The following is a 26,884-nucleotide window of genomic DNA, read 5'->3' as shown; positions in this document are numbered from 1 at the left end:
CCGGCTCCCCAGCCTGTTCTTCCACTGAGCCATGCTGCTTTTCTGAATTTTGACGTGTTTAGTTTGCGATGACAGGAGAACATCCCAAGTAGAGATGTCCTGAAGGCAGGAGGAAATGTGCAACTGCAGGGAGACAGAGATCAGGGTTGGAAATGTAGATTGTCTGCATAGAGGTAGTAATGAAGGCACAGGACAGACCGAGTCCTCCAAGGGAGTGGATGAAGACTACAGGGAGACCCAGAGTGAACCTTGAAGGACATTCACAGTTAAGAGGGTGGGAGGCCGAGAAGTCGGCCAAAAATAGAGAAAATGAGCAGCCAGAGAGAACCAGGACGGTGTCAGCTGAAACGGAGGTTGGCTGTTTCCAGAAAAGCGTGGTCCACAGGGCCATAGGCGGCTGAGAGGTCAAGGTTTAGTAGAGGCCGCTAGATTTAACAAAAAGGCAATCATTTCCGACCTGAGAGGGCAGGTGGTTTCTGAGGAGTGAAGGGGACAGAAGCCAGACTCACTCAGTGTGTTTACAGAGGAATGGTAAGGACCCGGAGTAATATCTAGAGGGAACCGTGGGGTCAAGGGAGGGCTTTTTTTGATAAGGGAGACGTGGGCCTGTTTAAAAGCAGCATGGCTCAGTGGAAAGAGCATGGGCTTGGGAGTCAGAAATCATGGGTTCAAATCCCAGCTCCACCGCTTGACAGCTGTGTGACGTCCGGCAAGTCACTTCACTTCTCCGTGCCTCAGTTCCCTCATCTGTAAAACGGGGATTAAGATTGTGAGCCCCACATGGGACAACCTGATCCCCTTGTATCCTCCCCAGTGCTTGGCACAGTGTTTAACAAATAACAAAATTATTATTATTAATGAGCAGTTGGGGAAGAAGCTGTGGGAGAGCCAACAGTTGATGCACCATCAAGGAGGAAAGGGGCAAGTGATTGAGAGAGGCCCTCCTCCACCCAAGCTAGGTGATACCTCAGGAGTCCCAGACACACCATGGCCTTGGAAAAGGCGGCTCGGGAACATATCAATCAATCGAGCGCTTACTGTGTGCAGAGCACTGTACTAAGCGCTTGGGAAGTACAAGTTGGCAACATAGAAACAGTCCCTACCCAACAGTGGGCTCAGTATCTACCAACTCTTATACTGAACTGAGCGCTCAGTGACGGGATGAGGTCAGGGGGTTGATTGAGAGAAAGCCGGAGTGTCACCTCTCGCCACACTGCAGGAAAAAAAAATGGGAGGGGTTGAAGGGGCAGGAGGGAGGGACTGAAGAGGAGCCGGACATTTGAAGGCAATCACACCTGAAGAGCAAGAAGTTGGCTCCAGGACACCTCAGGCGTCAAACCCTTACGGCTGAATTTGCACCCCACAGCGAATCTGTTCATTTATACTAATCTTTGTCTCCCTCTCTGGAATAGAAGGTCTTGGTGGTCAGGGAACACATTTACCAAGTCTGCAGGCACATCTCCCAAGTGTTTAGGACAATGCTCGGCACACCGTAAGCACAATACTTTTGTGCTTTCAGGCCCTCGGATATGGCCCTCTGGAACAGAGACACTCGGACCAAACAAGGTCAGTCTTGCACATTCTTTTATTGCTGTGCCATCTTCGAGGATGACTTAGATCTTATTGAAAGCAGCAACATCCATGGACTGCACGTAATCTTCAAAGGCCGTTATCTGCTCCTCCAACATGTCTGTTCCAACTTTGTCATCCTCCACCACACACTGGATTTGGAGTTTCTTGATGCCATAACCCACTGGAACGAGTTTGGCTGAAAGGAGACAGGAAAGCACAAGGCGGTTTACAAGGATCCCGTTGCAGCACTTACATTTTTCACCATAAAAAAAATCCCGATACAATAAGGTAATCACTTCCAACTTACACGATCCCCACACCAAGCCGTCTGCCTGAATGCTCCTGACGCATTCCTCCAATTTTGCCATATCCGTCTCGTCATCCCAAGGTTTCACATCCAACAATAGGGAAGACTTGGCAACGAGTGCAGGCTCTAGCAGAGAGAAGACTCAGCATTAACCGGGCCCAGTGACGACACCTTGATTCTTCTTCACACCCAACACTTTAGCATTTCCGGACCTCCGGCCCGTCCGAATGAAAGAATAACCGACCGACAAAGCGGAATCTTTTGTTGCGTTTGTCTGTCGCACCGAAAACCCCATTCTGTTGTTGAGAAAGGGGTAATGAACAGTGTAAACAAGTTTCTTTCCCACAGACGGAATACTGCGACTGCTACAGAGCACAACAGCTGCAGACCAGTAGCTGTGGAAGGCATTCCAGGTTTTGGAATCCCACTCTCACCAAAAACTAGGCCTCCCCTCCCCAAGGTTAGGTCAACTACCCATCTGACTGGGAATGAGCGTTCCCGCAGTCGTTAAGATTGTGACTTTAAAATTAACTAGACCTACTTTTAGACTTCTTGGATTCATACTGAGCAAGGCGCTCTTCCCTTAGTCTCTTGGCTTCTTCGCTTTCCTGTCAGAGAAAAAGAGTTTACTACTCGAATCTTACAGCAGTCCTAGATGGTGCGGTCAAGTAAGCTAGCTTGGTCAGAATAAAGCAGATCCATCACGATCTCAGCCGAAAGATGGTGATTTGATTTTATTCATCATGTAGCCAGCAATGTTCTAGGCTTAATTTTGTTCCCATTGGTTGAAACCGAACACCCCCGTATCATCAGTGCAGCAAGAGTAACCCCGTGCCTCTTACCTGCAGGTCAGCACGATGAAATTCGTATCCGTTTTGCTTCCTGTCCCCCCCCCACCCCCAAATTCCCTTTCAAGGAACGATTTGGTTCGAGATGAGTGAGGCAATCAATGTATTGGGCACGTACTGTGTGCAGAGCACTGTACTAAGTGCCAGATTAACTGAACTAAGTAGGTAAAATTATAATGTAGGCTAAAGGAAAGCTCTGCGGGCCGAGACTCACCTCCTCATCATCAGAGCCAAAAAGGTCAATGTCATCGTCATCTTTGCTGTCGGCGGCACCACTTCCTGTGCTGTCTTCCACATCGGCGGGACCGTACTTGCCCAAAGCCTTCTTCACTCCCGGCAGGCTGGAGGGGGTGGGAAAGGGGGAAGACATGCCGTCACTTTTTAAGCCCATTAATAAATCGTATTAACCATCTTGGCACTTATTAAGTGCTTACTATGTGCCCGGCACTGTACTGTGAGGTTCACAGTCTGCAGTAGGAGGGAGAACAGGCCCATTGACAAGCAAGTGGCAGAGTCGGGATTGGAACACAAGTCCCCCGACTGTTCTTTCCACATGGTTTCCCCATTAATTAATGGGGAATTAATTAATTAATTGGAGAAGCAGCATTGCTCAGTGGAAAGAGCCCGGGCTTTGGAGCCAGGTCATGGGTTCAAATCCCGGCTCCGCCAATTGTCACCTATGTGAGTTTGGGCAAGTCACTTCACTTCTCTGTGCCTCAGTTCCCTCATCTGTCAAATGGGGATGAAGACTGCAAGCCCCCCATGGGACAACCTGATCACCTTGTAACCTCCCCAGCGTTTAGAACAGTGCTTTGCACATAGTAAGCACTTAATAAATGCCATTATTATTATTATTATTATTAATTAAATACAGTGCAATGTGGCCTAGTGGAAACAGCATGAACCTCAAGTCAGAGGACTTGGGTTCTGACCCCAGCTCCACCACTCATCTGCTGTGAGACCTGCAGCAAGTTACTTTAACTGCTCTGTGCCTCAGTTTCCTTACCTGTAAAATGAGGATTAAATACTATTCCTTCCTTAAATTGTGTCCAACCTGCTTATTTTGAACCTCCTACAGTGCTTGGCACAGAGCAAACCCTTGATATAAGTCCAGTTACACAAATAATTAGGACTTGGCTTTGAAGAATTGTTTTTTTTAAAACCAGACTTGCAATTAGGGTTGGATTAAAAAAGCTGGTCATTTGGAAAACCACCACGTAATTTTTCATCCCAACGGCCACCTACGTGAGTCCCCTAAGGAATCAGCTAGTCACACCTTGTATCAGATATCGCACATTAGCTCTCCTGACATTTCAGGAAGCAGGGTTATTGAGTGTACACTTGGGTCTGTGGACTGTACACCTTAGAGAGGGATGGGAACTGGGTCCAATCCGCATATATATACCCTACAACTACCTCAATTAATGTATTTACAGTGTGCCAGTCATGGGCACAATACAACGGAAATATCACTCATAACGGTTGTTGTCCAAGATCACACAGCCAGCAGAGCCGGCTCCCGTGCTGTGCTCTATCCACTAGCCCCCGCCGCTTTGTTAGTAGACGTAACCTCTTCCCTCAAGGAGTTTGCCATCCAGCGAGGGAGACAAATACGAAAAGAAAATAAAAGGAAGAGTGACATGTGCAAGGACTGGGGTTTCGAATTCCCAAGTGCTTCATCACAACACGCCATCGTGGGCCTTCTGCTCCAATACCTCAATGACGACAGTCCCCGAAGCTCTTAAAAAGCACAACAGCATACCTAAGTTATAATTTATTTAGGTGTCTGCCTCCCCCTGCCAGAGGGCAGGGATCGTGTTTTCTTACTCTTGTACTCATTCAAGTGAATAGAGGGCTCTGCGCGCAGGTGTCGACGGGTGCTACTAGTGATGACGGGGACAGACGGTGGAAAAGTGTAAGAGCTTAATTCCAGAACGATCATGGCCACTAAAACCACAAGCCCTCCCTCCAAAATCAAGATTTAGACATTAGCTTTCTCATGAATGTTGGGAGCCTGGCAATTCTGCACTCCATCTAATAAGGGGAGGAGTAGCCAGTTGGAAATATGAAATGGTGTAGAATGGGAATAGAAATGATAGCTCTTCTGCGCATTTCTCTGTGGAATACTTCCAGGCCCTAACCACTTTACAACGCTGGTATGTTCAATACTGAACTTACAAGTAAATCCCTATCAGCGATGAATTCAGTCCCCTCCATACTGCACTGGGGTCAACTCCAAGTCATCAAGTCTGGCAACCTGCTGGCAGTTTCTGTGGAAGAGCCATACATCAAAGAGGCATAACAACTGAGGTGGTCTGCCCAGGTCAGCGTGGCGGGAAACCTACAGGGTAATGGTTCAACGAGATAACCTGGTCCCACATTACAATAACTGTGGTATTGGTGAAGCACTTACTGCATGCCAGGCACTCTACTAAGCACCCAGGTGGATACAAGCAAATGGGGATGGAGACAGTCCCTATCCCAATCAATCAATCATATTTATTGAGCGCTTACTGTATCCCACATGGGGCTCACAGTCAAAGTAGAAGGGAGAACTGCTAATGAACCCCCCATTATGCAGATGAAGGACCTGAGGCACAGGGGAGTTTCTTGCGGGTACACAGTGGTCTTGAGATTATATACCCAGGCCCGTGCTCTTTCCACTAGGCCTGGTTGCTTCTCTAGAGCAGGAAGTGTGTGTGGCACAGGGACTGCCCAACTGAATTACCACGGATCGATCCCATAATACACAATTATTCTTACTCTTGGCTTGTTCCACCTCTTGCCCTCCAGTTTTCGTGGCACTGAACATTTTAAACACCCCCGTGATTCCCCTGGCCTGGATTGCCTTCCCTCCACACAACCGCCAAGCTAGCTCTCTTCCTTCTTCAAAGCCCTACTGAGAGCTCACCTCCTCCAGGAGGCCTTCCCAGACTGAGCCCCCTTTTTACTCTCCTCCTCCCCATCCCCCCCAGCCCTACCTCCTTCCCCTCATGCACTTAGTACAGTGCTCTGCACACAGTAAGCGTTCAATAAATACGACTGAATGAATGAAGGACCAAAAAACAGAGTTTCTTGGAAACACGTTTAACTGCACCTCTTCAGTAAGCCCAGGAAAGATGCTCACCTTGACTTTTGCTTCTCAAAAGACTTGATGTGGTTGTACCAACGGAGGGCATGGTACAAATCCGCAGGTGGCGGGCCAGAGACGGCTTCAAACACTGCGATATCTGCCTGGGAAGGCACGTACCTGTAGACGAAGCAGAGAGCCATGAGGAACATACAACAACTTTAGATGCAAGCAGTTAATGCAAACTACAGGCTGGGAAACACCCCTGCCCCCCACCCCACAACGGGTGAGTTTCGCAGGAAATCCCAGATTAGGCTGTGATATTGCACTCACACCACCTAGTCAGTCAGTTGTATCAAATGAGGATTCATTGTGTGCAGAGCACTGTACTATTGTGCTTGGGGGAATACAAAGTACCAGTTATTAGTCACTCATTCAAGCGCTCAATAAATACGATTGAATGAGTGAATATAATAATTGTGGTATTTGTTAAAGCACTTCGTGCCAGGCACTGTAAGCACTAGAGTGGCTGTGAGTAAATCAGGTCGGACAGTCCCCGTCCCACGTGTAATAATAATGTTATCTGTTGAGCGCTTATTATGTGCCATGCACTGTTCTAAGCTCTGGGGTAGGTACAAGGTAATGAGGTTGTCCCAGGTGGGGCTCACAGTCGTAATCCCCATTTTACAGATGAGGTGACTGAGGCCAGGAGATGCTCCAGTCCCCATAGCAGATAAGCAGCAGGGTCAGGATTAGAACCCAGGACCTGCTGACTCCCAGGCTCAAGGTCTATCCACTACTCCAGGCTGCTGCTTAGACCTCCTCACAGACCGCTCGTGATTTCTTCCCAGCCTCAGTACAAAGCAGATCCCCACACTCCTCCACTTATCAAGCAATGGTATTTAGCAGCATGGAATAGGGGACTGAGCCTGGGCCCGGGATCCAAAAGGCCAGGGCTTCTAAACTTGGCTCTGCTACTTGTCTGCTTTGTGACCTTGGGCAAGTCACTTAACTTCTCTGGGCCTCAGTTCCCTCATCTGTAAAATGGGGATGAAGACTGTGAGCCCCCGGTGGGACAACCTGATCACCTTATATTCATTCATTCAATCATATTTACTGAGTGCTTACTGTGTGCAGAGCACTGTACTAAGTGCTTGGAAAGTACACTTCAGCAACAGAGACAATCCCTACCCAACAATGGGCTCATAGTCTAGAAGGGGGGAGACAGACAACAAAACAAAACAAATAGACAGGTGTCCATACAATCAAAACAGATAATAATAGTAAGGATGGTACTTGTTAAGTGCTGGGATAGATACAAGGTCATCAGGTTGTCCCATGTGGGGCTCACGGTCTTAATCCCCATTTTACAGATGAGGTCACTGAGACACAGAGAAGCTAAGTGACTTGCCCAAAGTCACACAGCTGACAGAGCAGGAATTAGAACCCACAACTTCTGACTCCCCAGCCTGGGCTCTTTCCACTAAGCCACGCTGCTTCTCGAAATAGAGAAATAGAATTATAGGTGTATATATACACCTATCTACCTAGAGAAGCGGCGTGGCTCAATAGAATGAGCCTGGGCTGAGGAGTCAGAGGTCATGGGTTCTAATCCCGGCTCCGCCACTTGTCAGCTGTGTGACTTCGGACAAGTCTGGCTCAGTGGAAAGAGCACGGGCTTTGGAGTCAGGTCATGGGTTCGAATCCCAGCTCTGCCAACATGTCTGCTGTGTGACCTTGGGCAAATCACTTCTCGGAGCCTCAGTTACCTCATCCGTAAAATGGGGATGAAGACTGTGAGCCCCACACGGGACAACCTGATCACCTTGTATACCCCCAGCGCTTAGAACAATGCTTTGCACATAGTAAGCGCTTAACAAATGCCATTTTTTTTTTTCCTCTGGGCCTCAGTGACTTCACCTGTAAAATAGGGATTAAAGTGTTAGCCCCACATGGGACAGCCTGATTACCCTGTATCTCCCCCAGCGCTCAGAACAGTACTTGGCACACATTAAGCACTTAATATCATTGTTATTATTATTACCTACCACAGCACTCAGCACAGTGCCTGGCACATAGTAAGCACTTAACACATGGGTTCTAATCCCCGCTCCACCACTTGCCAGCTGTGTGACCTTGGGCAGGTTACTTCACTTCTCTGGGCCTCAGTTCCCTCATCTGCAAAATGGGGTTGAAGACTGTGAGCCCCAAATGGGACAACCTGATCACCTTGTATAATAATGATGGCATTTGTTAAGCGCTTACTATGCGCCAAGCACGGTTCTAGGCACTGGGGAGGATACAAGGTAATGAGGTTGTCCCCCGTGAGGCTCAGTCTTAATCCCCATTTTCCAGATGAGGGAACTGAGGCAAAGAGAAGTTAAGTGACTTGCTCAAAGTCACACAGCTGACAAGAGGTGGAGCCGGGATTAGAACCCACGACTCCGACTCCCAATCCCGCGCTCTTTCCACTGAGCCACACTGCTTCTCACCTTGTATTCCCCCCTCAGCGCTTAGAACAGTGCTCGGCACACAGTAAGCGCTTAATAATAATGTTGATATTTGTTAAGTGTTATCTATGTGCCAAGCACTATTCTAAGCTTTGGGGTAGAGACAGGGTAATCAGGTTGTCCCACGGGGGGGGGCTCAGTCTTAATCCCCACTTCCAGATGAGGTCACTGAGGCACCAAGAAGTGACACAGCTGACAAGTGGTGGAGCCGGAACTTGAACCCACAACCTCTGACTCCTAAACCCGGGCTCCATAATGATGATGGCATTTGTTAAGCGTTTACTATGTGTGGAGCACTGTTATAAGCGCTGGGGAGGTTACAAGGTGATCAGGTTGTCCCACGGGGGGCTCACAGTCTTCACCCCCACTTCACAGATGAGGTGACTGAGGTCCAGAGAAGGGAAGTGACCCACCAAAGTCACACAGCTGGCAAGTAGCGGAGGCGGGATTTGAACCCATTCGTTCATTCAATCGTATTTATTGAGCGCTTACTGTGTGCAGAGCACTGGACTAAGCGCTTGGGAAGTCCAAGTTGGCAACAGATAGAGACAGTCCCTACCCAATAGCGGGCTCACAGTCCTCTGACTCCCACCGAGCCACGCTGCTTCTCCATACTGTAACAGTAATAATAATGGCATTTATTAAGCGCTTACTAGGTGCAAAGCACTGTTGTAAGTGCTGGGGAGGTTACAAGGTGATCAGGTTGTCCCACTCAGGGCTCAGTGTTCATCCCCATTTTACAGATGAGGGAACTGAGGCATAAAGAAGGCAAGTGACTTGCCCAAAGTCACACAGCTGACAAGTGGTGGGATTTGAACCCATTCATTCAATCATTTATTGAGCGCTTACTGGGTGCAGAGCACTGTACTAAGCGCTTGGGAAGTCCAAGTTGGCAACATATAGAGACGGTTCCTACCCAACAGCAGGCTCACAGTCCTCCGACTCCCACAGAGCCACGCTGCTTCTCCATTCCGTAATAGTAATAATAATGGCACTTACTAAGCGCTTGCTATGTGCAAAGCACCGTTGTAAGCGCTGGGGAGGTTACAAGGTGATCAGGTTGTCCCATGGGGGGCTCACAGTCTTCATCCCCACTTTACAGATGAGGTGACTGAGGCCCAGAGAAGGGAAGTGACTTGCCCAAAGTCACACAGCTGGCAAGTGGCGGGATTTGAACCCATTCGTTCAACCGTATTTATTGAGCGCTTACTGTGTGCAGAGCACTGGACTAAGCGCTTGGGAAGTACAAGTTGGCAACAGACAGAGACGGTCCCTACCCAACAGCGGGCTCACAGTCCTGACTCCCACCGAGCCACGCTGCTTCTCCATACCGTAACAGTAATAATGGCATTTATTAAGCGCTTACTACGTGCAAAGCACTGCTGTAAGCGCTGGGGAGGTTACAAGGTGATCAGGTTGTCCCACGGGGGGGGGGGGGGGGGGGGGGGTGCTCACAGTCTTCATCCCCATTCTACAGATGAGGTGACTGAGGCCCAGAGAAGGGAAGTGACTTGTGTAAAATCACACTGCTAAGTGGCAGAGCTGGGATTTGAATCCATGACCTCTGACTCCCACCGAGCTACGCTGCGTCTCCATCCCGCAATAGTAATAATAACGGCAATTATTAAGCGCTTACTATATGCAAAGCACTGTTGTAAGCACTGGGGAGGTTACAAGGTGATCAGGTTGTCCCACTATGGGGGCTCAGTCTTCATCCCCACTTTACAGATGAGGTGACTGAGGCCCAGAGAAGGGAAGTGACTTGTCCAAAGTTACACGGCTGACAAGTGGCGGGATTTGAACCCATTCATTCATTCAATCGTATTTATTGAGCGCATACTGTGTGCAGAGCACTGGACTAAGCATTTAGGAAGTCCAAGCTGGCAACATATAGAGACGGTCCCTACCCAACAGCGGGCTCACAGTCCTCTGACTCCTGAGCCACGCTGCTTCTCCATACTGTAACAGTATTAATAATGGCATTTATTAAGCGCTTACTAGGTGCAAAGCACTGTTGTAAGTGCTGGGGAGGTAACAAGGTGATCAGGTTGTCCCACGGGGGGCTCACGGTCTTCATCCCCATTTTACAGATGAGGTGACTGAGGCCCAGAGAAGGGAAGTGACTTGCCCAAAGTCACACAACTGACAGTTGGCAGAGCCGGAATTTGAACCCGTGACCTTTGTGAAGTGTTCTATATTTTCCTATGTATTTTATTTTGTTAGTACGTTTTGTTGTCTGTCTCCCCCTTCTAGACTGTGAGCCCACTGTCGGGTAGGGACCGTCTCTAGATGTTGCCAACTTGTCCTTCCCAAGCGCTTAGTCCAGTACTCTGCACACAGTAAGCGCTCAATAAATACGATTGAATGAGTGAATATTCATCCATTTTATTTTGTTAACATGTTTTGTTGTCTGCCTCCCCCTTCTAGACTGTGAGCCCGCTGTAGGGTAGGGACCGTCTCTATGTTGCCAACTTGTACTTCCCAAGCGCTTAGTCCAGTGCTCTGCACACAGTAAGCGCTCAATAAATACGACCCAATGAATGAATGACCGTCTCTAGATGTTGCCAACTTGTACTTCCCAAGCGCTTAGTCCAGTGCTTTGCACACAGTAAGCGCTCAATAAATACGATCGAATGAATGAATATTTATATAATTTTATTTTAATATGTTTAGTTTTGTTGTCTGCCTCCCCCTTCTAGACTTTGAGCCTGTTGTTGGGTAGGGACCGGTTCTAGATGTTGCCAACTTGTACTTCCCAAGCGCTTAGTCCAGTGCTCTGCACACAGTAAGCGCTCAATAAATACGATTGAATGAATGACCGTCTCTCTATGTGGCCAACTTGTACTTCCCAAGCGCTTAGTCCAGTGCTCTGCACAGTAAGCGCTCAATAAATACGATCGAATGAATGAATGACCGTCTCTCTATGTGGCCAACTTGTACTTCCCAAGCGCTTAGTCCAGTGCTCTGCACACAGTAAGCGCTCAATAAATACAAATGCCCTCCCTCTGCCCACCCGCCAAGCCAGCTCTCTTCCTCCCTTCAAGGCCCTACTGAGAGCTCACCTCCTCCAGGAGGCCTTCCCAGACTGAGCCCCTTCCTTCCTCTCCCCCTCGATCCCCCCATCTTACCTCCTTCCCTTCCCCACAGCACCTGTATATATGTACATATTTATTATTCTATTTATTTATTTTACTTGCACATATCTATTTATTTTACTTTGTTAGTATGTTTGGTTTTGTTCTGTCTCCCCCTTTTAGACTGTGAGCCCACTATTGGGTAGCGACCGTCTCTAGATGTTGCCAACGTCTACTTCCCAAGCGCTTAGTCCAGTGCTCTGCACACAGCAAGCGCTCAATAAATACGATCGAATGAATGAACGACCGTCCTCTATGTGGCCAACTTGTAGTTCCCAAGCGCCTAGTCCAGTGCCCTGCACACAATAAGCGCTCAATAAATACGATTGAATGAGTGAATGATAATGAATGAATGACCGCCTCTAGATGTTGCCAACTTGTAGCTCCCAAGCACTTAGTCCAGTGCTCTGCACACGGTAAGCGCTCAATAAATAGGATCGAATGAATGAATGACCGTCTATGTGGCCAACTTGTAGTTCCCAAGAGCCTAGTCCAGTGATCCGCACACAGTAAGCGCTCAATAAATACAATTGATTGATTGATAGATAATGAATGACCGTCTCTAGATGTGGCCAACTTGTAGTTCCCAAGAGCCTAGTCCAGTGCTCCGCACACAGTAAGCACTCAATAAATACGATTGATTGATTGATTGATAATGAATGAATGACCGTCTCTAGATGTGGCCGACTTGTAGTTCCCAAGCGCTTAGTCCAGTGCTCCGCACACAGCAAGCGCTCAATAAATACGATCGAATGAATGAATGACCGTCTATGTGGCCAACTTGTAGTTCCCAAGAGCCTAGTCCAGTGCTCCGCACACAGTAAGCGCTCAATAAATACAATTGATTGATTGATTGATAATGAATGACCGTCTCTAGATGTGGCCGACTTGCAGTTCCCAAGCGCTTAGTCCAGTGCTCCGCACACAGAAAGCGCTCAATAAATACGACTGATTGATTGATAATGAATGAATGAATGACCGTCTCTAGATGTTGCCAACTTGTAGTTCCCAAGCGCTTAGTGCAGTGCACCGCACACAGCAAATGCTCAATAAATACGATCGAATGAATGAATGACCGTCTCTCTATGTGGCCAACTTGTAGTTCCAAGCGCTTAGTCCAGTGCTCCGCACACAGCAAGCGCTCAATAAATACGATCGAATGAATGGATGACCGTCTCTAGATGTGGCCAACGTGTAGTTCCCAAGAGACTAGTCCAGTGCTCCGCACACAGTAAGCGATACGATTGATTGAGATTGATAATGAATGAATGAATGACCGTCTCTAGATGTTGCCAACTTGTAGTTCCCAAGCGCTTAGTCCAGTGCTCCGCACACAGTAAGCGCTCAATAAATACGATTGATTGATAATGAATGAATGAATGACCGTCTCTCGATGTGGCCGACTTGTAGTTCCCAAGCGCTTAGCGCAGTGCTCCGCACACAGTGAGCGCTCAATAAATACGATTGATTGATTGATAATGAATGAATGACCATCTCTCGATGTGGCCGACTTGTAGTTCCCAAGCGCTTAGTGCAGTGCTCCGCACACAGCAAGCGCTCAATAAATACGATCGAATGAATGAATGACCGCCTCTTGATGTTGCCAACTTGTAGTTCCCAAGCGCTTAGTCCAGTACTCCGCACACAGTAAGCGCTCACTAAATACGATCGAATGAATGAATGACCGTCCTCTATGTGGCCAACCTGTAGTTCCCAAGCGCCTAGTCCAGTGCCCTGCACACAGTAAGCGCTCAATAAATACGACTGAATGAGTGAATGATAATGAATGAATGACCGCCTCTAGATGTTGCCGACTTGTAGCTCCCAAGCGCTTAGTCCAGTGCTCTGCACACGGTAAGCGCTCAATAAATAGGATCGAATGGATGAATGACCGTCTCTCTATGTTGCCGACTTGTAGTTCCCAAGCGCTTAGTGCAGTGCTCTGCGCACAGTAAGCGCTCAATACGATCGAATGAATGACCGTCTCTAGATGTGGCCGACTTGTAGTTCCCAAGCGCTTAGTGCAGTGCTCCGCACACAGCAAGCGCTCAATAAATACGATTGATTGATAATGAATGACCGTCTCCAGATGTGGCCAACTTGTAGTTCCCAAGCGCTTAGCGCAGTGCTCCGCACATAGCAAACGTTCAATAAATACGATTGATTGATTGATTATGAATGAATGACCGTCTCTAGATGTTGCCAACTTGTAGTTCCCAAGAGCTTAGTCCAGTGCTCCGCACACAGTAAGCGCTCAATAAATACGACTGATTGATTGATAATGAATGAATGACCGTCTCTAGATGTGGCCGACTTGTAGTTCCCAAGCGCTTAGTGCAGTGCTCCGCACACAGCAAGCACTCAATAAATACGATTGAGTGATTGATAATGAATGAATGACCGTCTCTAGATGTGGCCGACTTGTAGTTCCCAAGCGCTTAGTCCAGTGCTCCGCACACAGCAAGCGCTCAATAAATACGATCGAATGAATGAATGACCGTCTCTAGATGTGGCCAACGTGTAGTTCCCAAGAGCCTAGTCCAGTGCTCCGCACACAGTAAGCGCTCAATAAATACGATTGATTGATAATGAATGATTGACCGTCTCTAGATGTTGCCAACTTGTAGTTCCCAAGCGCTTAGCGCAGTGCTCCGCACACAGTAAGCGCTCAATAAATACGATTGATTGATTGATTGATAATGAATGAATGACCGTGTCCAGATGTGGCCGACTTGTAGTTCCCAAGCGCTTAGCGCAGTGCTCCGCACACAGCAAGCGCTCAATAAATACGATCGAACGAATGAATGACCGTCTCTCTATGTGGCCAACTTGTAGTTCCCAAGCGCTTAGTGCAGTGCTCCGCACACAGCAAGCGCTCAATAAATACGATCGAATGAATGAATGACCGTCTCTCTATGTGGCAAACTTGTACTTCCCAAGCGCTTAGTCCAGTGCTCCGCGCACAGCAAGCGCTCAATAAATACGATCGAATGAATGAATGACCGTCTCTCGATGTGGCCGACTTGTAGTTCCCAAGCGCTTAGCGCAGTGCTCCGCACACAGCAAGCGCTCAATAAATACGATCGAATAAATGAATGACCGTCTATGTGGCCAACTTGTAGTTCCCAAGAGCCTAGTCCAGTGCTCCGCACACAGTAAGCGCTCAATACGATTGATTGATAATGAATGAATGAATGACCGTCTCTCGATGTGGCCGACTTGTAGTTCCCAAGCGCTTAGCGCAGTGCTCCGCACACAGAAAGCGCTCAATAAATACGACTGATTGATTATGAATGAATGAATGACCGTCTCTAGATGTTGCCAACTTGTAGTTCCCAAGCGCTTAGCGCAGTGCTCCAAACACAGTAAGCGCTCAATAAATACGATTGATTGATTGATAATGAATGAATGACCGTCTCCAGATGTGGCCGACTTGTAGTTCCCAAGCGCTTAGCGCAGTGCTCCGCACACAGCAAGCGCTCAATAAATACGATTGATTGATTGATAATGAATGAATGACCATGTCCAGATGTGGCCGACTTGTAGTTCCCAAGCGCTTAGCGCAGTGCTCTGCACACAGGAAGCGCTCAATAAATGCGACTGAATGAATGAAAGGCCCGCGCTCTTTCCCCTGGGCCACGCGCGCGCGTGCGCGCCCCGCCCCACTCGCGGTGCGCCGCTGGGGCCGTTCTTCCCCCGGCCGGGAGGGGGCGCCCTCCGCCTCCCGCCGGGGCCGCTGCACCCCCCGAGGGCTGGGGGACGCGCCCCATCCGCCGCCGCCGCCCTCACCCCTCGATGTAGCTCTTGTCCGCCAGGAAGTCATTGAGGAGCTGCAGGCCCAACGGGGACTTGAGGTCTCCGAAGCCCATGGCGGCGGCGGCGGCGGGGGGCGATGAAGATGGAGGGGAGGTTGGGCACGGTCAGGAGGCAGCAGCTCCCGCACGTCCGACCACCGTCGGCGCCGCGCCGAAAAGAGCGGGTCGCGCCGCGCCGCTCGCTTATATATGCCGCGCGAGGAAGATCCCTCCGCCGCTGACAGGGAAAAGTCCCGGCTGTGCCATGCCGCTCGCTTATTTAAGCGCCTCGAGGCGGATCCCTCCGCCGCTGACAGGCCAAAGTTCCGGCTGTGCCATGCCGCTCGCTTATATAAGCCGCCGCGAGGCGGATCCCTCCGCCGCTGACAGGCCAAAGTCCCGGCTGTGCCATGCCGCTCGCTTATATAAGCCGCCGCGAGGCGGATCCCTCCGCCGCTGACAGGCCAAAGTCCCGGCTGTGCCATGCCGCTCGCTTATATAAGCCTCCGCGAGGCGGATCCCTCCGCCGCTGACAGGCCAAAGTCCCGGCTGTGCCAGGCCGCTCGCTTATATAGCCGCCGCGAGGCGGATCCCTCCGCCGCTGAGAGGGAAAAGTCCCGGCTGTTCCATGCCGCTCGCTTATATAAGCCCCCGCGAGACGGATCCCTCCGCCGCCGACAGGGCAAAGTCCCAGCCGCATCGCACCGCTCGCTTATATAGTTGCACCGCTCGCTTATATAGTCCCACCGCTGGAAGGATCCCTCCGCCGCCGACAGGGCGAAGTCCCGGTCGGCGTCTTAATCCCCATTTTACAGATGAGGTAACTGAGGCACAGGGAAGTGAAGTGACTTGTCCAAAGTCACACAGCTGACAAGGGGCGGAGCGGGATTTGAACCCACCACCTCTGACTCCCAAGCCCGGGCTCTTTCCACTGAGCCACGCTGCTTCTGGGCGCTAGGAAGTAACTGTAAGCGCTATTTAGTTAAGTAGTTAAATATTTACTTACATAGTAAGTGCTATTTATTGAGCACTTACTGTGTGCAGAGCACTGGACTAAGCGCTTGGGAAGTCCAAGTTGGCAACGTATAGGGACGGTCCCTAATAATAATAATGATGGCATTTGTTATTAATAATAATAATAACAATGGCATTTATTATTAATAATAATAATGGCATTTATTAAGCACTTACTATGTGCAAAACACTGTTCTAACTGCTAGGGAGGTTACAAGGTGATCAGGTTGTCCCACTGGGGGGGGGCTCACAGTCTTCATCCCCATTTTCCAGATGAGGGAACTGAGGCTCAGAGAAGTTAAGTGACTTGCCCAATGTCACACAGCTGACAAGTGGTGGAGTCGGGCAATTCGAACCCATGACCCCTGACTCCAAAGCCCGTGCTCTTTCCACTGAGCCACGCTGCTTCCCTACCCAACAGTGGACTCACAGTCTAGAAGGGGGGAGACAGAAAACAAAACATATTAACAAAATAAAATAAATAGAATAAATATGTACAAGTAAAATAAATAAGAGAAATATATACAAACAGACATATATATATATACAGGTGCTGTGGGGAGGGGAATAAATACGATTGAATGAATGAATGAATGAATGAATGGGTTCAAATCTCACCTCCACCACTTCAATCAATCAATCAATCGTATTTATTGAGCACTTACTATGTGCAGAGCACTGTACTAAGCGCTTGGGAAGTACAAATTGGCATCACATAGAGACAGTCCCTACCCAACAGTGGGCTCACAGTCTAAAAGGGGGAGACAGAGAACAGAACCAAACATACCAACAAAATAAAATAAGTAGGATAGAAATGTACAAGTAAAATAAATAAATAGAGTAATAAATATGTACAACCATATATACATATATACAGGTGCTGTGGGGAAGGGAAGGAGGTAAGACGGGGGGATGGAGAGGGGGACGAGGGGGAGAGGAAAGAAGGGGCTCAGTCTGGGAAGGCCTCCTGGAGGAGGTGAGCTCTCAGCAGGGCCTTGAAGGGAGGAAGAGAGCTAGCTTGGCGGATGGGCAGAGGGAGGGCATTCCAGGCCCGGGGGATGACGTGGGCCGGGGGTCGATGGCGGGACAGGCGAGAGCGAGGTACAGTGAGGAGATTAGCGGCAGAGGAGCGGAGGGTGCGGGCTGGGCTGGAGAAGGAGAGAAGGGAGGTGAGGGAGGAGGGGGCGAGGTGATGGACAGCCTTGAAGCCCAGGGTGAGGAGTTTCTGCCTGATGCGCAGATTGATCGGTAGCCATTGGAGGTTTTTGAGGACTTGTCAGAAGCCTTGAGCACTTGTCAGAAGCCCACATTATTCGCCTCTCCCACCCCCTCCAGATTCTTGTAGCCCTCATCTACTGCCCCCCCCGCCCCACCTCCAACTTCTTTAACGACTTTGACCCCTTCTTCACCTTCCTTTTCTCCTTCTCCATGCCCACTCTGATCCTCGGAGACTTCAATATCCACATGGATATCCCTGACGACTCCTCTGCCGCCCGCCTTCTATCACTCCTCGACGCTGCCAACCTCTTCCTCCACCCCACCTCGCCCACTCACCAACTTGGTCATACCCTCGACCTCATCATCTCCTACCATTGCACTGTGTCCACCCTCACCAACTCGGAAATCCCTCTCTCTGATCATAATCTTCTCACCTGCCTCCTCTCTCACACCCCTTCCCCCTGTAAATCCGTATTACTCCCTCACAGAGATCTCCGCTCTCTGGACCCCACCCATCTTTCGGAGCGCCTCACACCCCACCTCGCCGCCCTCTCCTCTCTACCCAGTCTTGATGATCAGATTACTGCTCTCAACTCTACCCTTTCTACTCAGCTAGACTCGCTCGCTCCCCTTTCCCTTCGCCGCTCTCGCACCACTAACCCACAGCCCTGGATCACTGCCACTGTCCGCCTCCTTCGCTCTTATGCTCGAGCTGCCGAACGCTGCTGGCGAAAGTCTAAACAAAATGCCAGCCTCGTTCACTTCAAGTTTATCCTTTTCTGCCTTAACTCAGCCCTCTCCTCTACCAGACAAAACTATTTCTCCTCCCTTATTGACACCCATGCCCATCACCCCCGCCAGCTCTTCCGTACATTCAACTCCCTTCTCAGGCCCCCGGTTCCTCCCCCTCCTCCTTCCCTCACCCCCAACGATCTGGCCTCCTACTTCATTAACAAAATTAAATCCATCAGGTCCGACCTCCCCAAAGTCACTCCCCCCGCTTCTCCAACCCCCCGGCTCTCAATGCTCTCCGCTACTCTCCCATCCTTCCCAGCAGTATCCTCAGAGGAGCTCTCCTCCCTGCTCTCAAGTGCTACTCCGGCCACCTGTGCTTCAGACCCCATTCCCTCTCATCTCATGAAATCTCTCGCTCCATCCCTTCTCCCCTCCTTAACTTCCATCTTCAACCGCTCACTCTCCACTGGTTCCTTCCCCTCTGCCTTCAAACATGCCCATGTCTCTCCCATCCTAAAAAAACCCTCTCTTGACCCCACCTCACCTTCTAGTTATCGCCCCATATCCCTCCTACCATTCCTTTCCAAACTCCTTGAACAAGTTGTCTACACGTGCTGCCTCGAATTCCTCAACACCAACTCTCTCCTCGACCCCCTCCAGTCTGGCTTCCGTCCCCTACATTCCACGGAAACTGCCCTCTCAAAGGTCACCGATGACCTCCTGCTTGCCAAATCCAACAGCTCCTACTCTATCCTAATCCTCCTCGACCTCTCAGCTGCCTTCGACACTGTGGCCCACCCCCTTCTCCTCAACACGCTATCTGACCTTGGCTTCACAGACTCCGTCCTCTCCTGGTTCTCCTCTGATCTCTCCGGTCGTTCATTCTCAGTCTCTTTTGCGGGCTCCTCCTCCCCCTCCCATCCCCTTACTGTGGGGGTTCCCCAAGGTTCAGTGCTTGGTCCCCTTCTGTTCTCGATCTACACACACTCCCTTGGTGACCTCATTCGCTCCCACGGCTTCAACTATCATCTTTACGCTGATGACACCCAGATCTCCATCTCCGCCCCTGCTCTCTTCCCCTCTCTCCAGGCTCGCATCTCCTCCTGCCTTCAGGACATCTCCATCTGGATGTCTGCCCGCCACCTGAAACTCAACATGTCCAAGACGGAACTCCTTGTCTTCCCTCCCAAACCCTGCCCTCTCCCTGACTTTCCCATCTCTGTTGACGGCACTACCATCCTTCCCGTCTCACAAGCCCGCAACCTTGGTGTCATCCTCGACTCCGCTCTCTCGTTCACCCCTCACATCCAAGCCGTCACCAAAACCTGCCGGTCTCAGCTCCGCAACATTGCCAAGATCCGCCCTTTCCTCTCCATCCATACCGCTACCCTGCTCGTTCAAGCTCTCATCCTATCCCGTCTGGACTACTGCATCAGCCTTCTCTCTGATCTCCCATCCTCCTGTCTCTCCCCACTTCAATCCATACTTCATGCTGCTGCCCGGATTGTCTTTGTCCAGAAACGCTCTGGGCATGTTACTCCCCTCCTCAGAAATCTCCAGTGGCTACCAATCAATCTGCGCATCAGGCAGAAACTCCTCACCCTGGGCTTCAAGGCTGTCCATCCCCTCGCCCCCTCCTACCTCACCTCCCTTCTCTCCTTCTCCAGCCCAGCCCGCACCCTCCGCTCCTCCGCCACTAATCTCCTCACCGTACCTCGTTCTCGCCTGTCCCACCATCGACCCCCGGCCCACGTCCTCCCCCGGGCCTGGAATGCCCTCCCTCTGCCCATCCGCCAAGCTAGCTCTCTTCCTCCCTTCAAGGCCTTACTGAGAGCTCACCTCCTCCAGGAGGCCCTCCCAGACTGAGCCCCTTCCTTCCTCTCCCCCTCGTCCCCCTCTCCATCCCCCCCATCTTACCTCCTTACCTTCCCCACAGCACCTGTATATATGTATATATGTTTGCACATATTTATTACTCTATTTATTTATTTTACTTGTACATATCTATTCTATTTATTTTATTTTGTTAGTGTGCTTGGTTTTGTTCTCTGTCTCCCCATTTTAGACTGTGAGCCCACTGTTGGGTAGGGACTGTCTCTATATGTTGCCGACTTGTACTTCCCAAGCGCTTAGTACAGTGCTCTGCATACAGTAAGTGCTCAATAAATACGATTTGATGATGATCGATGATGCAACCTCCCCAGCGCTTACAACAGTGCTTTGCACATAGTAAGCGCTTAATAAGTGCCATTATTATTACTATTACGGTATGGAGAAGCAGCATGGCTCCGTGGGAGTCAGAGGACTGTGAACCCACTGTTGGGTAGGGACTGTCTCTATATGTTGCCAACTTGGACTTCCCAAGCGCTTAGTCCAGTGCTTTGCACACAGTAAGCGCTCAATAAATACTGAAGGAAGGAAGGGGCGGAGGTAAGGTGGGGGGATGGGGAGGGTGAGGAAGGGGAGAGGAAGGAGGGGGCTCAGTGTGGGAAGGCCTCCTGGAGGAGGTGAGCTCTCAGTAGGGCTTTGAAGGGAGGAGGAGAGCGAGCTTGGATGTGCGGAGGGAGGGCATTCCAGGCCAGGGGGAGGATGTGGGCCAGGGGGTCGACAGCAGGTTAGTTTATAGTCTAGACGGAAACATATTAATACAAATTCATTCATTCAATCGTATTTATTGAGCGCTTACTGTGTGCAGAGCACTGGACTAAGCGCTTGGGAAGGGCAAGTCAGCAACATCTAGAGACGGTCCCTACCCAACAGTGGGCCCACAGTCTAGAAGGGGGAGACAGACAGCAATACTAAACATGTTAACAAAATAAAATGAATAAATATTCATTCAATCGTATTTATTGAGCGCTTCCTGTGTGCAGAGCACTGGACTAAGCGCTTGGGAAGGACAAGTCGGCAACATCTAGAGATGGTCCCTACCCAACAGCGGGCTCACAGGCTAGAAGGGGGAGACAGACAACAAAACAAAACATATTAACAAAATAAAATGAATAAACATTCACTCAATCGTATTTATTAAGCCATTACTGTGTGCAGAGCACTGGACTAAGCGCTTGGGAAGTCCAAGTCGGCAACATCTAGAGACGGTCCCTACCCAACAGCGGGCTCACAGGCTAGAAGAGGGAGACAGACAACAGAACATAGTAACAAAATGAAATAAATAGAATAGTAAATCTGTACAAGTAAAATAAATAGAGTAATAAATCTGTACAAACATATATCCAGGTGCTGTGGGGAGGGGAAGGAGAGGGCTCAGTCTGGGAAGGCCTCCTGGAGGAGGCGAATTAGCCGGAGAGGCGCCTTTATTCTAATCGTCGAAAAATCGTAAACAAATGTAGTGATATAAACCTCGGAGCTTTCTGGGATCATCATCATCATCAATCGTATTTATTGAGCGCTTACTATGTGCAGAGCACTGTACTAACTGCTTGGGAAGTACAAATTGGCAACATCTAGAGACAGTCCCTACCCAACAGTGGGCTCACAGTCTAAAAGGGGGAGACAGAGAACAAAACCAAACATACTAACAAAATAAAATAAATAGAACAGATATGTACAAGTAAAATAACTAAATAGAGTAATAAATATGTACAAACATATATACATATATACAGGTGCTGTGGGGAAGGGAAGGAGGTAAGATGGGGGGGATCAAAAATGATGACCGTTTAATTTGCTTTCTGAAAGCGGTCGAACACGCGGTTGGCCGAAGTCTCTATCCCATCTCTGCCAATTGTCAGCTGTGTGACTTTGGGCAAGTCACTTCACTTCTCTGGGCCTCAGTTCCCTCATCTGTAAAATGGGAATTAAGACTGTTAGCCCCCCTGTGGGACATCTACTAACCTTTGTAACCTCCCCAGCGCTTAGAACAGTGCTTTGCACATAGTAAGCGCTTAATAAATGCCATCGTTATTATTATTATTGAAGCCGGAGACTGCCGAAGTTTCTTTTGCCAGGGATTGCCGGGGACTTTTCTGGCCGGAGATTGCCGAAGTCTCCTTTGCCGGAGATTGCCAAAACCTCTTCCGGCCGGAGAATGCCGAAGCCTCCTTGTCCGGAGATGGCCGAGGCCTCCTTGTCCGAAGATTACCGAAGCCTCCTTCTCAATCAATCAATCAAATCAATCGTATTACCAATCGTATAGAGAAGCAGCGTGGCTCAGTGCAAAGAGCCCGAGCTTTGGAGTCAGAGGTCATGGGTTCAAATCCCAGCTCTGCCAATTGTCAGCTGTGTGACTTCGGGCAAGTCACTTCACTTCTCTGGGCCTCAGTTCCCTCATCTGTAAAATGGGGATTAAGACTGTGAGCCCTCTGTGGGACAACCTGATCACCTTGTAACCTCCCCAGCGCTTAGAACAGTGCTTTGCACATAGTAAGCGCTTAATAAATGCCATCATTATTATTATTATTATTATTACCGAAGCCTCCTTGTCAATCAATCAATCAATCGTATTTATTGAGCGCTTACTGTGTGCAGAGCACTGTACTAAGCGCTTGGGAAGTACAAGTTGGCAACATATAGATACAGTCCCTACCCAACAGTGGGCTCACAGTCTAAAAGGGGGAGACGGAGAACAAAACCAAAAAGATACTAACAAAATAAAATAAATAGATTAGATATGTACAAGTAAAATAAATAATAATAATAATAATAATAATAATAATAATAATAATAAATAAATAGAGAAATAAATATGTACAAACATATACACATATATACAGGTGCTGTGGGGAAGGGAAGGAGGTAAAATGAGGGTGATGGAGAGGGGGAGGAGGGGGAGAAGCAGTGTCCGGAGAAGCAGTGTGGCTCAATGGAAAGAGCCCGGGCTGTGGAATCAGAGGTCATGGGTTCAAATCCCAGCTCCGCCAATTGTCAGCTGCGTGACTTTGGGCAAGTCACTTAACTTCTCTGTGCCTCAGTGACCTCATCTGTAAAATGGGGACCGTGAGCCCCCCGTAGGACAACCTGATCACCTTGTAACCTCCCCAGTGCTTAGAACAGGGCTTTGCACATAGTAAGTGCTTAATAAATGCTCTTATTATTATTATTATTACCGAAGTCCCCTTTGCCGAAGATTGCCGAAACCTCTTGCGGCCGGAGATGACCAAAGCCTCCTTTGCCGGAGGTTGCCGAGGCCTCCTTGTCCGGAGCTTACCGAAGCCTCCTTGTCCGGAGATTGCCGAAGCCTCCTTGTCCGGAGATCGCCGAAGCCTCCTTGTCCGGAGATTACCGAAGCCTCCTTGTCCGGAGATTGCCGAAGCCTCCTTGTCCGGAGATTGCCGAAGCCTCCTTGTCCGGAGATTGCCGAAGCCTCCTTGTGCGGAGATTGCCAAAGCCTCCTTTGCCGGAGATTACCGAGGCCTCCTCGTCCGGAGATTGCCGAAGCCTCCTCGTCCGGAGATCGCCGAAGCCTCCTTTGCCGGAGGTCAGCGAGGCCTCCTTTGGCGGAGATTGCCGAAGCCTCTTCGGGCCGGAGATTACGGGAGCCCCCTCGTCCGGAGATGGCCGAACGCGGTGCGGGGGCCGGGCGCGCCGTCCGGAAATTGCCGAGTCGGCTGGCGCCATCTTGGGTGGGTGGCGGGGGCCTGCCAGCAGCAGCAGCAGCAGCAGCAGCAGCAGCAGCAGCAGCAGCAGCAGCAGCAGCCGGCGGCCTGCCCACAGGTGCCCTGCCCTGCCCTGCCCACAGGTGCCCTCCGTGGGTCGGTGCCCCCCGCGGGTCGGTGCCCACCTTGTGCCCCCCGTCGGTGGGTGAGCGGTGCCCTCGGACGAGGTAAGGAACAAGGCCTGTGGGTCCTGGCCTGCCCTTGACCCCCCCCGTTGTGTGCCCTCCTGCCCAGTCCGTGCCCTCTGTGGGCAGTGCCCGGTGCCCGGGGAGCCCGCCCACAGGAGCCAGGCACGGCCCTCACCGCTCACCTTCCCCTCCTCCTCCTCCTCCTCAAGCAGCGTGGCTCAGTGGACAGAGCCCGGGCTTTGGAGTCAGAGGTCATGGGTTCAAATCCCGCCCCTGCCAAAAGCCAGCTGTGTGACTTTGGGCGAGTCACTTCACTTCTCTGGGCCTCAGTGACCTCATCTGTCAAATGGGGATGAAGACTGTGAACCCCCCGTGGGGTTATTTTTTACTCTGTTTATTTTTTTTATTTGTACATATCTATTCTATTTATTTTATTTTGTTAGTATGTTTTGGTTTTGTTCTCCGTCTCCCCCTTTTAGACTGTGAGCCCACTGTTGGGTAGGGACTGTCTCTAGATGTTGCCAATTTGGACTTCCCAAGCGCTTAGTACAGTGCTCTGCACACAGTAAGCGCTCAATAAATACGATTGATGGTGATGATGACAACCGGGTCACTTTGTAACCCCTCCAGCGCTTAGAACGGTGCTTTGCACATAGTAAGCGCTTAATAAACGCCATTATTATTATTATTATTAAGCAGCGGGGCCCGTTCTCGCCTGTCCCGCCATCGACCCCGGGCCGGGAATGCCCTCCCTCTGCCCATCCGCCAAACTAGCTCTCTTCCTCCCTTCAAGGCCCTGCTGAGAGCTCACCTCCTCCAGGAGGCCTTCCCACACTGAGCCCCTTCCTTCCTCTCCCCCTCGTCCCCCTCTGCATCCCCCCCATCATCATCATCATCATCATCAATCGTATTTATTGAGCGCTTACTATGTGCAGAGCACTGTACTAAGCGCTTGGGAAGTACAAATTGGCAACACATAGAGACAGTCCCTACCCAACAGTGGGCTCACAGTCTAAAAGGGGGAGACAGAGAACAAAACCAAACATACTAACAAAATAAAATAAATAGAATAGATATGTACAAGTTAAATAAATAAATAAATAGAGTAATAAATATGTACAAACATATAGGCATATATCCAGGTGCTGTGGGGAAGGGAAGGAGGTAAGAAGGGGGGGATGGAGAGGGGGACGAGGGGGAGAGGAAGGAAGGGGCTCAGTCTGGGAAGGCCTCCTGGAGGAGGTGAGCTCTCAGCAGGGCCTTGAAGGGAGGAAGAGAGCTAGCTTGGCGGAGGGGCAGAGGGAGGGCATTCCAGGCCCGGGGGATGACGTGGGCCGGGGGTCGATGGCGGGACAGGCTAGAACGATGTACGGTGAGGAGATTAGCGGCGGAGGAGCGGAGGGTGAGGGCTGGGCTGGAGAAGGAGAGAAGGGAGGTGAGGTAGGAGGGGGCCAGGGGATGGACAGCCTTGAAGCCCAGGGTGAGGAGTTTCTGCCTGATGCGCAGATTGATCGGTAGCCACTGGAGATTATTGAGGAGGGGAGTAATATGCCCAGAGTGTTTCTGGACAAAGATAATCCGGGCAGCAGCATGAAGTATGGATTGAAGTGGAGAGAGACACGAGGATGGGAGATCAGAGAGAAGGCTGATGCAGTAGTCCAGACGGGATAGGATGAGAGCTTGAACGAGCAGGGTAGCGGTTGGGATGGAGAGGAAAGGGCGGATCTTGGCAGTGTTGTGGAGCCGAGACCGGCAGGTTTTGGTGACGGCTTGGATGTGAGGGGTGAAGGAGAGAGCGGAGTCGAGGATGACACCAAGGTTGCGGGCTTGTGAGACGGGAAGGATGGTAGTGCCGTCAACAGAGATGGGAAAGTCAGGGAGAGGACAAGGTTTGGGAGGGAAGACAAGGAGCTCAGTCTTGGACATGTTGAGCTTTAGGTGGCGGGCAGACATCCGGATGGAGATGTCCTGAAGGCAGGAGGAGTTGCGAGCCTGGAGAGAGGGGGAGAGAGCAGGGGCAGAGATGTAGATCTGGGTGTCATCAGCGTAGAGATGATAGTTGAAGCCGTGGGAGCGAATGAGGTCACCAAGGGAGTGCGTGTAGATCGAGAACAGAAGGGGACCAAGCACTGAACCTTGGGGAACCCCCACAGTGAGAGGATGGGAGGGGGAGGAGGAGCCTGCAAAAGACACTGAGAAAGAACGGCCCGGAGAGGTAAGAGGAGAACCAGGAGAGGACGGAGTCAGTGAAGCCAAGGTCAGATAGCGTGTTGAGGAGAAGGGGGGGGTCCACAGTGTCGAAGGCAGCTGAGAGGTCGAGGAGGATTAGGACGGAGTATGAGCCGTTGGATTTGGCAAGCAGGAGGTCATTGGTGACCTTTGAGAGCGCAGTTTCCGTGGAATGTAGGGGACGGAAGCCAGACTGGAGTCCCAATGAGCCCCACTTGGGACAACCTCGTTACTTTGTATCTACCCCCATGCTTAGAACAGTGCTTGGCACATGATGGTGGTACTTGTTAAGCACTTACTATGAGCCACACACTGTTCTAAGTGCTGGGGAGGATACAAGGTGATCAGGTTGTCCCATGTGGGGCTCATTCTTAATCCCCATTTTACAGCTGAGGGAACTGAGGCCCAGAGAAGTTGTGACTTAATAATAATAATGGTATTTATTAACTGCTTACTATGTACAAAGCACTGTTCTAAGCGCAGGGGAGGTTACAAGGGGATCAGGTTGTCCCACAGGGGGCTCACAGTCTTAATCCCCATTTTACAGACGAGGGAACTGAGGCACAGAGAAGTGAAGTGACTTGCCCAAAGTCACATAGCTGACATTTGGTAGAGCGGAAATTCGAACCCATGACCCCAGACTCCAAAGCCCGTGCTCTTTCCACTGAGCCACGCTGCTTCACTTGCCCAAAGGCACTCAGCGATTAACAAAT

General features: G+C 50.2%; 1 protein-coding gene and 2 non-coding genes across 3 annotated transcripts; all 3 read right to left on the bottom strand.

Moving 5' to 3' along the window:
• Positions 1-1,567: 1,567 nt before the first annotated feature.
• Positions 1,568-15,427, bottom strand: EEF1B2 (eukaryotic translation elongation factor 1 beta 2). The gene is made up of 6 exons (XM_038749092.1): positions 15,231-15,427; positions 5,855-5,977; positions 2,942-3,068; positions 2,421-2,487; positions 1,880-2,005; positions 1,568-1,768 (listed from the first exon to the last, which is right to left on the bottom strand). Exons 1-6 carry the CDS (start codon positions 15,308-15,310, stop codon positions 1,614-1,616), a joined length of 678 nt encoding a protein of 225 aa, XP_038605020.1. The 5' UTR covers positions 15,311-15,427; the 3' UTR covers positions 1,568-1,613.
• On the bottom strand, positions 2,148-2,282 carry LOC119931258. Its single transcript, XR_005452108.1, has one exon. It is a non-coding gene; the product is annotated as a small nucleolar RNA SNORA41 (small nucleolar RNA).
• On the bottom strand, positions 2,554-2,632 carry LOC119931256. Its single transcript, XR_005452106.1, has one exon. It is a non-coding gene; the product is annotated as a small nucleolar RNA SNORD51 (small nucleolar RNA).
• Positions 15,428-26,884: the final 11,457 nt, after the last annotated feature.

Source organism: Tachyglossus aculeatus, chromosome 7 (assembly GCF_015852505.1).
Source record: "Tachyglossus aculeatus isolate mTacAcu1 chromosome 7, mTacAcu1.pri, whole genome shotgun sequence".
Lineage (NCBI taxonomy): Eukaryota > Metazoa > Chordata > Mammalia > Monotremata > Tachyglossidae > Tachyglossus > Tachyglossus aculeatus.
Note: the sequence above shows the minus strand (reverse complement) of the source record. Positions and strands in the feature narration are given on the sequence as shown.